The 16,809-nt window shown below is 40.1% G+C and overlaps 1 protein-coding gene across 1 annotated transcript in view; it reads right to left on the bottom strand.

The window, feature by feature from the left end:
- The window catches only part of SLC35A1 (solute carrier family 35 member A1), a 33,809-nt gene extending 17,494 nt beyond the window's left edge, over window positions 1-16,315 (bottom strand). The window contains exons 1-2 of the mRNA XM_042939321.1: window positions 16,107-16,315; window positions 14,362-14,539 (exon numbers count right to left, since the gene is read on the bottom strand). Coding sequence (XP_042795255.1) covers window positions 14,362-14,539; window positions 16,107-16,122 — 194 coding nt within the window. The 5' untranslated portion in view covers window positions 16,123-16,315. The remainder of the gene's footprint in view (window positions 1-14,361; window positions 14,540-16,106) is intronic.
- Between the last annotated feature and the right edge of the window lie 494 nt (window positions 16,316-16,809).

Raw genomic sequence — 16,809 nt, 5'->3', positions numbered from 1 at the left:
CCTAAGATTTCTCATAATAGAAGATGAAATAATAGCTACAACTAAAATAAAGGTACACGAATGAAATGAAAATTAGCTGTATGTACCTGTATGTTTCCCTCACTGTTGAGGAGAGACAGAAAAGAATGTTTCCTTAACACGATCACTCTGGCAGCCTGCCACTCTAAATACCATTAATCCTGAATGTCTGCAGCAAATTTAGTTGCTGCAATCTTGTAAGGTGTTTGGCACTTCACATAACACATTTTGACAGTGATTAACAGATTGTATTTCAGAGTGTAGTTAGTTGCTTTCTAAAGGAAAGAAGTTAGATGCCTGCTCATTAGGTTTTCAAAATTCATTTTTGACAATAGTGACAAAAAGAAACATCATTCTTTCGTTTTTCTAAGGCAGTTTTAACTTACAACATTATGTATTATAGCAGTAAGTATTTTCCTCATTTAATGCTGTTTTCTTGGAGACCATACCAAAGTATGCATTTCTCTGCCTTCTGTTCTCTTACCACAACCTGAAAGATGTGTGTTTACTTTTTTTCTGAAGAGATATAAATGAAACCCATGGTTTTTGTTGCCCCCAATATGTATCACACTCCTCACTAAAGCAAGTCTATGTTTCCTTGAAAAAGTTAAATATCCTAAATACATCAGAGATAAAAATTTCAAGTGAATTTCATTTAGAATTTGTGTGTGTATATGTGTGTGTATATGTATATATGTGTGTGTACATATGTATGTACATATGTGTACACATATACATATGTGTACATATATGTGTATATATGTATAGGTGGTGTACACATATGTGTACTGTGTGTAAGCATATATACACACGTATATGTGTATATATACACGTATACACATACACACACATATGACAAAGAAAAGATTTGAGATTAAAATTAAGCTATTGTCTTCCAATGTTTCAGCAAGCCAGCCAGCCTACAAAGGTTTTTTTTCCATACTAATAATACCCATGTTTCAGGGATGCAATCCCACTACTTCTACACCAAGGAAGGGAAAAAGGAAGAGAAAGATCCAAAGAGAATGGAGTCTCCACCATTTGACCTGGATTGCCAACATGAATTCTATCCAAATAGAATTCCCTAGGTAGAGAAACTCCCTACCACCTCAACTCCTGAGAGACTGGCCATTCATTTAAAACATGAGTCTGGAACCTTGCTGATCCATTTGGTCTGGTCAAATTTATTAGACAGAGATCATATTAATTGGCCCCTTTCAAGTCTCAAAGTTCTGACTCAAGAGACGAGTGACTCGACTTCAGATTTCCAAGCTCACCAGAATCCCTGGAGCTACAACAGCCTCTACTCAAAATCCTAGGACCTAAATATTCTAATTTGTCTAATTCGGGCACTTGAGTGAAGTTATGCTTACCCTAGTCTGCTTAATTTAACTCTTACAAAATTCTAGGACACTGCTTCACACTAGACTGACTCTTGTTATTTTTTAAACAAGCTGACCTCCATTTGTCTAAACATACTGCATCTATTATTGTGTGTTCTTCTTTATGTAGGTTCTGTGGTTTCTAGTTGTATATTGTCCAGAAAAAAGTAATCTTTAAGGTATATGGAGTCAATAGGCATTGAAAATGAAAATAGTTTTATGAGATTGCTCTCTTCTGACAATTTCTTCTAATCTCATGAGATTAAATACTTCATGTGATAAGGATGTCCGTGTTTACTTCTCTAGCCCAGACCTCTTTTCTGTGTTCCAGACTTGCCAGTGCAACTGCTTATTCTCCATAGCTCACTTGGATGTCTCAGAGACACTAAAAACTAATTATACCTACCCAAAATTAAATTCTTGATATCCCCTTCCCTCAAATCTGCTTTTTTCCTGTCTCAGAAAAAAATAACTCTACCCAGCTTTTTATATTAAGAAACACAGATATGATTAACGCCTCCCTTCCCTCACCTTGTAGCTGATCCTCATTATTCATGGGTTCTGTATGTACAAATCTACCTATTTGCTAAACTGTATTTGTAACCTCAAAATCAATACTCTCAGCACTTTTACAATCATAGGCAGACATATACAGAGCTGCCAAAATTTTGAGTTGCCTAATACACACATTCCCAGTTGAGCTCAAAAAAAACAATGCTCTGCCTTCTTGTTTCAGTTCTTCTACTGTAAACAAATGTAATCTATTGAATGCCACATTTTCCACATGCTTGGGCTTTTTGGTGGTGATTTTGCTGTTTAAAATGGCCTCCAAGCATATTGTTCAATTCCAAGACAGCTGTAATGTGCCTTAAAGGAGAAAACAGATGTTAGATAAGATTTCTTTAGGCATGAGTTACAGTGCTATTGGCTGTTGAGTTCAATGCTAACGAATCAACATATATTAAGTAAGGTGTCTTTAAAACAGAAACACATATAAAACAAGGTTATATATTGATCAGTTGATGAAAATATTGTAACCAGAGGCTCACAGGAACCTAACAGTTTTTCCTCTAGTTGCACTGGTTCAGTATTAACTAATTCAGTGTCCATGGTGACTTCAAAGAACTAATGTGAATAAAAATCAACCGTGGGGGTGCCTGGGTGGCTCAGTCGGTTAAGTGTCCGACTTTGGCTCATGTCATAATCTCATGGTTCATGAGTTCGAACCCCACATCGGGCTCTCTGCTGTCAGCACAGAGCCTGCTTCAGACTCTCTCCCTCTCTCTCTGCCCCTCCCCCACTCATGTTCTCTCTCCCTCTCTCAAAAATAAACATAAAAAAGTAAAAAAAAGAATCACCTGTGTACAAAAACCCATCACCAAGTCCTATAGATATTCCTTCCAGAACATAACTCAGATCCATTAACTTCTCTTTAACCTGTGTTGTCACAGTAGGCCATTATCTCTGGCCTGTAATAAACTTCCTTACTTCCAACTCTTGCACACTTCAAATCCATTCTCCTCAAAGATCAGTGACTCTTAAAACAAAATGGGTTGCCACTGGTTGGTCCCTGATTTAAACCATTCAATTATTGCCTAATGCACATCAGATAAAATCTAAAATTCCTCACAGGCCCATAGACTTAGTCTTGATATCCTGCAGACCTCTCCGGCTTCATCTTAGCACCACTCCCCTTCTCACAACACTCCAGACATAGTGATTTGCTGCTGTTGTTGTTCCTTAAAAATCAAGAATTTTTCTGCCTCAGGTACTTCAAACACACTGTTATGTCTGCCTTCCCTCAGCTCTTTTCCTATACAACTTCTACTCAATCTTCAGGTCTAGTTTTAAATGTAACTTTCTCAGAGAGAAAGCCTTCCTACCCAAATGCAGACCCTCTGTTATACTTATTTACAGCATCCTCTATTTACATTACACCCATTCATTTACATTTACATTCCACCAATGTATTAGTTATTTGCTTAATATCTGGTTCTCTACTAGGCTATAAGCTCCATGAGGACAGACCTATATCTTTGTAGTTTGCGACTATCCTTCTTACATCTGAAAGTGTTGAGCACATAACTTGATAAATGAATGAATAAATGAAGGAGTATGACTATATGTTTAAAATATTTGGAGGAAGTGAAACATTAGTTGCATGTTGCAGTCATATATTTCTCTGTAAGTGAACCTTAATTATAAAAGACACTAAAAATTTCAAGAAATTTCTTGAGTCTCTGCCCCCATCTCTACATACTATAAAATGATATGTACTTCTTCAACAATTAGCCAAGACTAAACATATTCTGAGCAAAGAGCGTTACTGTAGAAGGGCCAACATGGCGGAGAAGTAGGGGGATCCATACTTCTGCGTCTCTCAAAGAAGTGCGGAAGCCAGAGGACTTTGAACCCCAGAGTCTGGGAAGAAAAGAGACTGAATCTACCAGGAATAAAATGGGACAACTTGAGAAAAGATAGGTGGGTAATTGCAAACTGGGGTAGATAAAACAGGCTGTGTAGACACAGACGGTAGGGATCCCCTTCGGCAGAGAGACAAAGGGAAGAGGAAGCAGTTAGGAAAGTGCAGGACCGTATCTGGACAGCAGAAAAGATCCCGAACTGGGAATGAGAGGGATCCCATCTCTAACTGCAGGGCTTTCTTCAGACTGGGGCTGGCTCCCTGTTTGTGCACCTGGGAAGGAGGGGAGCCAGCCCTGGGTTCGGTGGTAGTCGAACAGAGACACAGTCGCAGTGGGAGAAAGCAGTCCCCTCCCTGGAGGGCTGCGCGACAGTACAAAGCCTGCCTGTGTTCTCCACCCCCGGGCTCAGTGGCTAGGTGGAGGGCACTGTCCACAGTGGGAGAAAGCAGCCCTCTCCCTGGAGTGTGGTGGAACAGAACAAAGCCTGCCTGCGTCCGCCACCCCGGGGCTCAGGGGTGAGGTCAGTGGCACAGTCTGCAGCAGGAGAAAGCGGCCCCCTCCCTGGAGTGCTGTGGGAAAAGACAAAGCCTGCCTGCGTCTGCCTTAGTCTGCCACCACCCCCACCCCCCAACCTGCGGGCTTGGTGGCGCAGTCCGTGGTAGGAGAAGGCGGTCCTCCCTGAAGTGTGGTGGCACAGACAAAGCCAGCTAGGACCACATATCAGGCTGCACTGAGAGGTGCTTCCCCAGTGCCGGAGTGCACGGAGCAGGACTTTGAATCCTGGCCAAGCGCAGGGTCAGGGAAGTTGGCGGACCAAGAAGGGCTGCCCCATCTGCACCCACAGCACAATGAGAATGACTCAAACAGAGTCCACCAGGTCCAGGTCCGTGGAGAAGAGACTACGGGATTGCTGTTTCCCGCCCCCCCCCCCCCCCCACCACCAAGGTGGGGCCTGAGGGATGAGTCCTGGGGCCCATAGTGGAGGTGGATCCAGACTACACCAAATCACGTCCCTTCACACCAGATAACTGTGTTTCTACTGGAACTGGACAGGCCCTGCGGACAGCTTCTCCATACCAGCGCTGCAGCACTGCCTGGATTAACTCTAGGTCAATTCTGGATATATACATATACTCTCCACCCCCCCACCCCCCCATTTCTCCTCCTTATCCTTGCCCTCCTCTAGGCTGGTTACTCTGGTTATTGGTTTGTCTAAACAGACATATTTAATCCTTTCTCTTGATACATGTTCTATACCTCCTTCTTCACATTCCTTTCTCTCTTTCTGGAATAATCAAACCATATAGTGTCTCTGTTGGGTAACCTTATCTTCGTTTTGTTTTCCCCACCTCTGTCTTTATTTCCTTTCTCTCTCTCTGGATTAAGCCTTTTAGTCTCTCTGCCTAAACAACGTTTATTCCCTCCCCCCCCACCCCACCCCCGGCATTTCTCTCTTTGTATGTGCTCTTCCATCAGCACTGCCTCCACCCTCTTCTTTACTTATAGTACTGTGTTTTTGGTTTTTTGTTTTCAGTTTTTTGTGTTTGTTTTATTTCTTTGTGTGTTTCTATCTCCTGTTTGTCTGTTTGTATTCCTTCATAGGGCTACTCCAAGTAACAAATCAAAGCACACCTGGTGGAGGGTCCAATATATCACTACAAGCAGGGTAATAAAAAAACCAAAGTCACAACAACAGAGAGCAAGTAACAATCTCCAAAAAAAAAAAAAAAAACGAAAAACAAAAAACACCTCCTGAAGGGCCAGGCCCTGGAAAGTATATGAACCCCCTGTGATATAGCAGGGCTCGCAATGCAGAGCACACAACAAGCTTTTATGCATAAGGGACAGAAAACTAGCCAAAATGATGACATAGAAGAATTCTCCTCAAAAGAGATTCCAGGAAGTAGCGACAGCTAACAAATTGATCAAAACCAATTTAAGCAATATAACTGAACAAGAATTTAGAATAATAGTTATAAACTTAATTGCTGGGCTTGAAAAAAGCATAGAGGACAGCAGAGAATCTATTGCTGCAGAGATCAAGGGACTAAAATATAGTCATGATGAGTTAAAAAATGCTATAAATTAGGTGCAAAACAAAACAGACGCAGCCACAGGGAGGAACGAAGAGGCAGATGGGAGAATAGGTGAATTAGAAGGTATAAATATGGAAAAAGAGGAAGCTGAGAAAAAAGAGATAAAAAAATCTAGCAGTACGAGGGGAGAATTAGAGAACAAGGTCATGCAATTAAAACAGAACAACATCCGTATCATAGGAATTGCAGAAGAAAGAGAGAGAGAGAAAGGGGCTGAAGGTGTACTTGAACAAATCATAGCTGAGAACTTCCCTGATCTGGGGAAGGAAACAGGCATTGAAATCTAAGAGGCACAGAGGAACTCCCTTCAGACGTAACTTGAATCGATCTTCTGTACAGCATATCATAGTGAAACTGGCAAAATACAAGGATAAAGAGAATTCTGAAAGCAGCTAGGGATAAACAGGACTTAACATACAAAGGTAGGCACATAAGGGTAGTAGCAGAGCTATCTACTGAAACTTGGCGTGCCAGAAAGGAATGGCAGGAAATCTTCAACGTGTTGAACAGGAAAAATATGCAGCCGAGAATCCTTTATCCAGCAAGCCTGTCACTGAGAATAGAAGGAGAGATAAAGATTTTCCAAAACAAACAAAACCTGAAGGAATTCATCACCACTAAACCAGCCCTACAAGAGATCCTAAGGGAGATTCTGTGAGTAAAATGTTGCAAGGACCACAAAGTACCAGAGACATCACTACAAGCATGAAATCTACAGATAACACAACGACTCTAAACCCGTATCTTTTAATAACAACACTGAATGTAAATGGACTAAGTGCTCCGATCAAAAGACATAGGGTATCAGAATGGATTAAAAAAACCAAGACCCATCCATTTGCTGTCTAAAGAGACTCATTTTAGACCCGAGGACATCTTCAGATTGAAAGTGAGGGGATGGAGAACTACCTATCATGCAACTGGAAGTCAAAAGAAAGCTGGAGGAGTCATACTTACATCACACAAACTAGACTTTAAATTAAAGGCCATAACAAGAGATGAAGAAGGGCATTATATAATAATTACAGGGTCTATCCATCAGAAAGAGCTAACAATTATAAATGCCTATGCACCAAATTCAAGAGCACCCAACTGTATAAAACGATTAATCACAAACATAAGCAACCTTATTGATAAGAATGTGGTAATTGCAGGGGACTTTAATACTCCACTGACAACAATGGATAGATCATCTAGACAGAGAATCAGTAAAGAAACAATGGCCCTGAATGATCCACTGGACCAGATGGACTTGACAGATATATTTAGAACTCTGCATCCCAAAGCTATACTTTCTTCTCGAGTGCACATGGAACATCCTCCAAGATAGATCACATACTGGGTCACAAAACAGCCCTCAATAGATATAAAAGAATTGAGATCATACCATGCACACTTTCAGATCTCAATGCTATGAAACTTGAAATTAACCACAGGAATAAGTCTAGAAAACCTCCAAAAGCATGGAGGTTAAAGAACACCCTACTAAAAAACGAATGGGTCAACCAGGCCATTACATAAGAAATTTAAAAATATATGGAAACAAATGAAAATGAAAATACAACAATCCAAACGCTTTGGGATGCAGCAAAGGCAGTCCTAAGAGGAAAATACATTGCAATCCAGGCCTATCTCAAGAAACAAGAAAAATCCCCAATACGAAATCTAATAGCACACCTAAAGGAACTCAAAGCAGAACAGGAAAGACACCCCAAACCCAGAAGAAGAGAAATAATAAAGACCAGAGCAGAAAGAAACAATATAGACTCAAAAAAAAAAAAAAAAAAAAAAAAAACAACAACAACAGTAGAACAGATCAATGAAACCAACAGTTGGTTTTTGAAAAAATAAACAAATCGATAAACCTCTAGCCAGGCTTCTCAAAAAGAAAAGAGAGAGGACCCAAATAGATAAAAGCACAAATGAAAATGGATTTATTACAACCAATCCCTCAGAAATACAAGCAATTAGCAGGGAATACTATGAAAAATTATTAACACCTACACACTACCAAAACTCAAAAGGGAAGAAACAAAAAATTTGAACAGACCCATAACTAACTAGTGAAGAAATTAATCAGGTATCAAAAATCTCCCAGCAAATAAGAGTCTGGACCAGATGGCTTCCCTGAGGAATTCTAGCAGACATTTAAAGCAGAGTTAATACCTATCCTTCTCAAGCTACTCCAAAAAAACAGAACGGGAAGGAAAACTTCCGGACTCATCTATGAAGCCAGCATTACTTTGATTCCCAAACCAGACAGAGACTCAGCAAAAAAAGACAACTACAGGCCAATATCCCTGTTGAATATAGACGCAAAAATTCTCAACCAGATACTAGCAAATCTAATTCAACAGCATATAAAAAATAATTATTCACCATGATCAAGTGGGATTCATTCCTGAGCAGCAGGGCTGGTTCAATATTCGCAAATCAATCAGTGTGATTACATCACATTCATAAAAGAAAAAATAACAACCATATGATCCTGTCAATAGATGCAGAAAAAGCATTTGACAAAATATAGCATCCTTTCTTAATAAAAACCCTCAAGAAAGTCGGGATAGAAGGAACATACTTAAACATCATAAAAGCCATTTATGAAAAGCCCACAGCTAATATCATCCTCAATGAGGAAAAACTGAGAGCTTTCCCCCTGAGATCAGGAACACGACAGGGATGTCCTCTCTCACCACTGTTGTTTAACATAGTGTTGGAAGTCCTAGCATCAGCAATCAGACAACAAAATGAAATAAAAGGCATCAAAATTGGCAAAGATGAAGTCAAACTTTCACTTTTCACAAACGACATGACACTCGACATGGAAAACCTCACAGACTCCACCAAACGTCTGCTAGAACTGATACATGAATTCAGCAAAGCCGCAGGATACAAAATTAATGTACAGAAATCGATTGCATTTTTATACACCAATAATGAAGCAACAGAAATACAAATAAAGAAATTGATCCCATTCACATTTGCACCAAGAACCATAAAATACCTAGGAATAAACCTAACCAAAATATAAAAGATCTGTATGCTAAATACTCTAGAAAGCTTATAAAGGAAACTGAAGAAGACACAAAGAAATGGAAAAACATTCCAGGCTCATGGATTGGAAGAATAAATATTGTTAAAATGTCACTACTACCCAAAGCAATCTACACATTCAGTGCAATCCCAATCAAAATTGCACCAGCATTCTTCCCAAAGCTAGAACAAGCAATCCTAAAATTTGTATGGAACTACAAAAGATCCTGAATAGTCAAAGTAATACTGAAGAAGAAAACCAAAGCGGGAGGCATCACAATCCCACACTTCAGCCTGTACTACAAAGCTGTAGTCACCAAGACAGTATGGTATAGGCACAAAAACCGGCACATAGACCAATGGAATAGAACAGAGACCCCAGAATTGGACCCACAAATGTATGGCGAACTAATCTTTGGCAAAGCAGGAAAGAGTATCCAGGAGAAAAAAGACAGTCTCTTTAACAAATGGTGCTGGGAGAACTGGACAGCAACATCAGAAGAATGAAACTAGACCACTTTCTTACACCATTCACAAAAATAAACTCAAAATGGATGAAGGACCTGAATGTCAGACAGGAAACCATCAAAACCCTACAGGAGAAAGCAGGAAAAACCTCTTTGACCTCAGCCACAGCAATTTCTTACCTGACACATCTTCAAAGGCAAGGGAATTAAAAACTACTGGGACCTATCAAGATAAAAAGCTTCTGCATTGCAAAGGAAACAATCAACAAAACTAAAAGGCAACCACAGAATGGGAAAAGAGACTTGCAAATGACATATCAGACAAAGGGCTAGTATCCAAAATCTATAAAGAACTCACCAAACTCCACACCTGAAAAACAAATAATCCAGTGAAGAAATGGGCAGAAGACATGAATAAACACTTCTCTAAAGAAGACATCCAGATGGCCAATAGGCACATGAAAAGATGCTCAACGTCACTCCTCGTCAGGGAAATACAAATCAAAACCACACTGAGATACCACCTTACACTGGTCAGAGTGGCTACAATGAACAAATCAGGAGTTACCGATGCTGGAGAACATGTGGAGAAACGGGAACCCTCTTGCACTGTTGGTGGGAATGCAAACTGGTGCAGCCACTCTGGAAAACAGTGTGGAGGTTCCTCAAAAAATTAAAAATAGATCTACCCTATGACCCAGCAATAGCACTGCTAGGAATTTACCCAAGGGATACAGGAGTGCTGATGCATAGGGGCACTTGTACCCCAATGTTCATAGCAGCACTTTCAACAGTAGCAAAATTATGGGAAGAACCTAAATGTCCATCAACTGACAAATGGATAAAGAAGATGTGGTTTATGTATACAATGGAATACTACTTGGCAATGAGAAAGAATGGAATCTGGCCATTTGCAGCAATGTGGATGAAACTGGAGGGTATTATGCTAAGTGAAATAAGTCAGTCAGAGAGAGATCCATATATTTTTACTCATATGTGGATCCTGAGAAACTTAACAGAAGACCACAGGGGAGAGGAAGGGGGGGAAAAAGTTAGAGAGAGGGAGGAAGGGACAAACCATAAGAGATTTTTAAATACTGAGGACAAACTGAGGGTTGATGGGGGGTGGGGGAGAGGGGAAAGTGGGTGATGGGCATTGAGTAGGGCATCTGTTGGGATGAGCACTGGGTGTTGTATGGTAACCAATTTGACAAATTATATTTAATATAAAAAAAAGCATTACTATAGAGACAATACTAAATGAACAGCCAAACTTGTCTATAAAGTTCAGACCAAATTGAAGTTTTGAAGTATTTATATAAACTCTATAAAGTTATTGCATTTTATCATAGGGTAAAGACTGGGAAAAAGGAAGAAGCTTTTACTTCTTTTAATAATTTTTTTTACATTTAAACAGTAGTTCCAGGTTTCTTTCCTTTTCCTGTCATTCTCCCAAATTTTCAAGTCAGAATTTGTAACATGTTGTCTAATTTTTACATTAACTTTATTTTCATAATGAGAGAAATTTTATCAGGATTTAATTTTTTCTCACTTTTTCTTCTCTGAAGATTCTTCAAGTTACAAACTTTTAGTTATTTCTAATATAGTTCTTTCACATTCGCCCAATGTCCTGAAGTTTTTATCCTTTCTCCCAAATGATAAAATATTGCTTCTACTTTGGAAACAAAACCTAATCTCTTCCCACAAATATTTTCTGATATTCCAAGTTTCTCCATCACAGTAAAATAAAACACTAATATCCAACTTGTGTTTTTTGACAAACTACATAACATCCTATTTGCCTTTGATCTACCTTTTTTTTAAGTTATCAATTTTAATATATATACAAATAAATGACAGCGTGAAGAGTATCTAGAAAATCTTTTACTTCTTTGCAAATTTCACATCATTCGATCAAAAAGACAAATATAAAGTTATTGGGTCTTTCATTTGCTGCAACTCTTAACACTTCAATTCATTCTTAGTGACCTGGAGTCTGTATTTTATTCATCTTTTTCATATTCCAAACTGTTTCAGGTGAATTGATAAAAGCCAGTTGTCCTTTCAAGATCTAGAACCAACTTTCAACATTTTCCTGGATATCTTTCCCAAATAGCTATGTTTTAGTTTCATTATCAAGTGTCTAACCACATACTGCTGAACAAGCTAAAGAGGCAATCACAGTGTCTTTCATTTCACTTTGGAATTATCAGTCTGTGACTTCCTAAGTTGAAATAATTCTTTATCTTTCACTTTTTTACCATTCTAGGAAATTAACATTTTTACAGATGCTCTCTTAAAAGTAATTTCTTTGTTCCAAGAAATAAAATATTTTCTTGTTATGAATAGCAGGTATTTCATTTCTATCAATGTGTTCTGAATAAGCACATGAAAATTTGCAAACATATTTCTCCACAAAAATTACATTCACTTAAAAACCCAGTAATTTCAAATGGATTTAGTTTCATATTCTATGTATTTTTTTGCCAGTGCTTTTCCACTTAGAAACTGTGTGCTTTAAATGATTCTCTTTCACTGCCAAATTCTTGTTATCCATATAATGTCAAATGCCAACTACCAAAACTATGCATGTCATAATTCTTTTTCTTGGTTATCCCTGGTCTTGAATACTCTGCAAGTATAGGTTCATAAAAGAGCCTCTCTTGTGAGACTTTACATTATGCTAGTGATAGACACAGCAACTAATTATTGATGACGATGTTGAGCAAGTACAGAATTTGGTTTTCCAAACTGTTGTTATTTCAACACCATTATTTGACCTGTCTGGTGAATTCTTAGAAATTTTTGTACTTTGGGGTGCCTGAGTGCCTCAGTCAGTTAAGTGTCTGACTTCAGCTCGGGTCATGATCTCACGTTGGACTCTGTTCTGACAGGTCGGAGCCTGGAGCCTGCTTCAGATTCTGTCTCTCTCTCTTCTCTCTCTCTCTCTCTCTGTCCCTTCCCCGTTTGCTTGCTCACTCTCTCTCTCTCTAAAATAAATGAACATTTTTAAAAAAATGTTTAAAAAATTTTTGTGCTGTTATGTATGTAATTTCAAAAAAAAAAAGCTTCCACAAAACAAACTACAACTGACCATACCCATAACATTGAAGAGCTGAAGAATAAGAAAATAGTACACACCAAGCAATACAAAGCTGGAAAAGCATCAAAATAAAACAAAGTCTATACAGGCGGGTTAGCACAAAATAGCTCAGTGGCTGAGTTACACCAAACCCTCGCTGTTTTGCACACTGGTTTTTAAAAATTCCTAACAGTTACAAAACAACTGAATCATGATTTGACCTTATAGTTCAAAATGGCTGATGTCATGCTTGACAGTCCTATTTCATTCTTGAGCCACAATTGATTCTCCCCATGGAATTTGGGGAATAAAAAGAAGAGATGGGTTGCCTTATAACCTTCTTCTTCCAATACCCCTACATTTATCTTGAAAGAAGACAAGCCTTAAGATTTTATTAAACTCTTGGGTTGCTGTGTATAAGTTGCTGCGGAGTTTTAGACAGGTTTTTGCATTTGGAACATTGCCTTTTAAAGGTACAACCAGGCCTCTTATTTATCTGACATTTTCCAGAATGAAGAATCCCCTAAACGAAGCCAAATCTCCATAAAAATAAATCTTGTTAAGTACAAAACTGTGAAAGGTCTGAGATTTTACCCTACTCACAACCTAACAAGTTAAGCTCCCACAGTATCTCAGCCCACAAAATAGATCTTAAACTCAAATATATTAAAGCTTGCCACCATGTGGCCTCAAGTTAATTTTCTGTTCTTTTCTCCCTCCCCAAATCATATTTAGAGTATTTTTTTTCACATGATTATTTGTAATCATGTTTGTGTTTACTGGTTTATTTTCTCTCTTCCACTAAGCCTAAGCTCCAAGCAAGGAGAAACCATATCTATTTCATTTATACTTGTATATCCAACACTTTTTATAAAACCATAACATGGAAATCAATAAATATCTGTTAAGTGAAATTTAAAAGTATTTATATGAAATTTGTTTCTACCTAAAAGCTTACACACATGCTATTCCTCACTGGTGTCCCACTCTCACCAACTCACACCTTGAAACCTGTATGAATTGTCACCTGCCACATGACCCAAAAGGGCCACATCTCATAAATCTTTCCCTAATGCAATTTCCTACCAGATTTTACTTAATTCTCACAACCCTGTATTATTTTCTGCAATTAAAAAATAAAGAAACTAAAGCTTAGAGAGGTTAAGAGATGTGTGCAAAGTCATAATCCCAGTGAGTCTAGGTTTAAAGTTATGTGTCACTCCAAAGCCCCTATTCCTAACCCTCTCTTATGCTGCATCCTTAGCTAAAAACGATTCTCATACGATGATACTGATTCGAATCAAAGCCCAGTGCTGCCACATATTAACAGTGTAATATTGAGGAACCTCAGATGCTATGTATGTAAAATAGGGGTACAGTACTTACCTAAAAAATGTATACAGATTAGATGATTTATATGAAAAGCACTTAACACAGGAAACACAAGAAACATTAACTATTACTATCATTATATGCCTCTAAAACAGACGACAGTAATTTTTTCTGTGAAGGCCAAGTGGCAAATAGTTTAGGCTTTGCGAGCCACAGTCTGTGCTACAACAAAGAGGCAGCAAACTGGATTTGGCCCAAGGATCAAAATTTGCCAACCCCTGGTTTAGAGCAGGGTCTTTCAACCTGCACTGCTGATATTTGGGGCTGGACGATACTGTTGTGGAGGGCTGTGCTGTGCATTGTAGGAGGTCTAGCAGCATCCTTGGCCCCCACCCAGCAGATGCCAGTAGCATCACCCAAGTGGGCCCAACCAAAAAAAGATCTCCTGCAGAGCAAAACTGCCCCAGGTTGAGAAACACTACTCGTGAAAATTAATAATTTAACACACTAAAAAGTATTTATACTCACTTAGCTAAAATTCCCACACTTAGCAATAACTTTATAACTTCTGTGATACACACGGCTGTGGTTGAAAAGTAGAGTTCTCTGTCTGATGTCCTTGTGTATCTTAAAGCTATCGTATAAGCTGCAGCCACCAGGGTCATCACTGCCAAGCAGTATAACTTGAATAATAAACTGACATTTTCTGGAAAATACGTGCAACAAAGATATTATTTAGTAGACGATATTATGTTTATAAAAGTCAATGTTATAACTCAAAATGCTTTCCAATTTCAAGCACAAAATACTTTTTAAAACCCGTGACATTTGAACATTTATTTCAAAACAGTACATTTCAATTACATGAACACAAACATACATACATACACAAAACACAGCTGACTTTAAATATTAACCACTTAGGCAAGGATTTTGTTCCTGCAAGATTATGCAGCACACTGACACAGTTTCGGATATCCTAAATTAAATATTTAATATAGCAATATAATGTTAGTGTTCTACATTTTTAGTGGGCATATAAGACTTATGCCTAAGACACAACAAATATTTATTGGCAATAAGCCTAAATCTGTACATTGTTGGAACTATTTCAGATGATTTGAGTTCTGTAATTGTGAAGTTTTGCTCATCATTAATCTTGCTGTCCCTATTCTATGTTATCAGAACAATTTTACTTTTTCCCCTTATTTCCTGTGTTACTACAAAGAGACTCTTAAGGTTGGACTTATTTGAAATGGGAGAATACATACAAGAGAATGATATGCACTTACAGACAATGCCCTGGGCAGGGCCTGAATGATAAACGTGGGTTCCCCAACCAGGAAAATAATTTAGCACCCATGCAGAAAGATATGCTTTAAGTATTTGTTTAACATTTACTCAGGGGTGAAGCCAAACGCTCTTTGGGAGAAGGGTGGATTAGGAATCTGGGAGTCACCCAACCTGTCCTAGCTACTGCTCTGAGGTCCAGAAATTCAACTCTGCTCCTAACGTACACATCCCACTCAGCAAAACAAAGTGCTTCGGGGTTAATCAGAATCACTCATGAAATGACAATTAGTCATCAAACATTATTACCCTAATTGCCATCCCTGAGGGAAAAGCGGTGGGGCTCACCCTCCACCCCAAATTATCAAGTGTTCCTTCTAACCACACACAACATTCTCCAGGGAAGGAACTCTTAACTACTGCTTTCTCCATCTCGTTACGGTTTCAGCGCTGTTCTAATACCCCAGTGATGTTTTCAGTGGCTGTCACATGGACCAGCCGCAGCTTGGGCTCCGCGCCGGAGCATGCCCTTAAGCCTCTGAGCATCCGTAGGGCAGAAGGCGCAGAAGAGACCGCAGCCGCGACGACCCCGCCGGAACGGAGCACAGTCCTGCCTCCCGCGGGGTGATGCGGGTCCAGCCCGGGACCTGCGTTCCGGCCCCTCTCCGGGTCCGCCGCAGCCCGGGCCTGTCCGAATTCGGTTCCCACCCACTGCAAGCTCGTCGAAGCAGGCACGGTCTCCGGCCGCCGAACGGCCCCGCGCGGAGTCCGCCTCTGGGAAGGCAGCCGCAGTAGGAGGCTGGCTGCCCGGCGCTGCCCTGACAGGCGGCGGCGCGAGCTCGCGCCAGGGAGCGGCTCCAAACAAACTCCGGATGCCCGAAGCCTCAGCCTTGCCCCGAAGCCCCGCGGGCGCGGACAGAAGCTGACACTCCCGCGCCACCGCCCCCCTCAGGTTCCCCCGTTCCAGCGGCCCCCGGCCTCACCTCTTGGGGCAGCCATGGTTCCCCGACAGCCCCGCGCGGAACTGACGCACGCCCCCTCCAAGCGCCCTCCTCGGAACACCGGAGACCGCCTCCTGTGGTCATAGAGACGAAAACCGCTCGGCCTAGAGCGCCTCGTCAGCCGACCATCCGCCAACTTCCTGCCCAGCCTGGAGCCAAGATTAGGCTCCGCAATCCGAGCTACCTCCGAAAATGGAAAGACCCGGATGGAAAGAGGCCTTTACGGCTGAGTCCTTGCTGACAAGTGCGTAAAACTCGAGTCGAAGACGTCGTTCTGTAAACTACACCTCCCGGCCGGCTAAGGAAGCGGAGTCAAGGGAGCAGAGCGTTGCGTTCTGGGAATTGTAGTCCTCACCAAGGTGATTTGGTAGCAAATGAAGACTGGGTCAGACTTAATGATTCGTGCCTGTCAAAAGCTGTTGTAGAAACCCTCAGAACCTGTAAAGTAACAGAAACTACTTTCCATAACTTTTGTAACTTCCACCTCGCGCATTACCTTGCATTGTTACCTCTTCATATGACTTCTGTATTTTTCAGAAGTCTTGTGCCTGTGTCCTTATTGTCAGCGTTGTCATTATTTTTACTTGACCGGACATTCTAACTACATGATCTTCTCACAACAAAAGGGCCTCAAAAATATTAGACGTGTCAACAGGCATTTACTTCAGCGGCTATAATCTTCACT

Source organism: Panthera leo, chromosome B2, assembly GCF_018350215.1.
Source record: "Panthera leo isolate Ple1 chromosome B2, P.leo_Ple1_pat1.1, whole genome shotgun sequence".
NCBI lineage: Eukaryota > Metazoa > Chordata > Mammalia > Carnivora > Felidae > Panthera > Panthera leo.
Note: the sequence above shows the minus strand (reverse complement) of the source record. Positions and strands in the feature narration are given on the sequence as shown.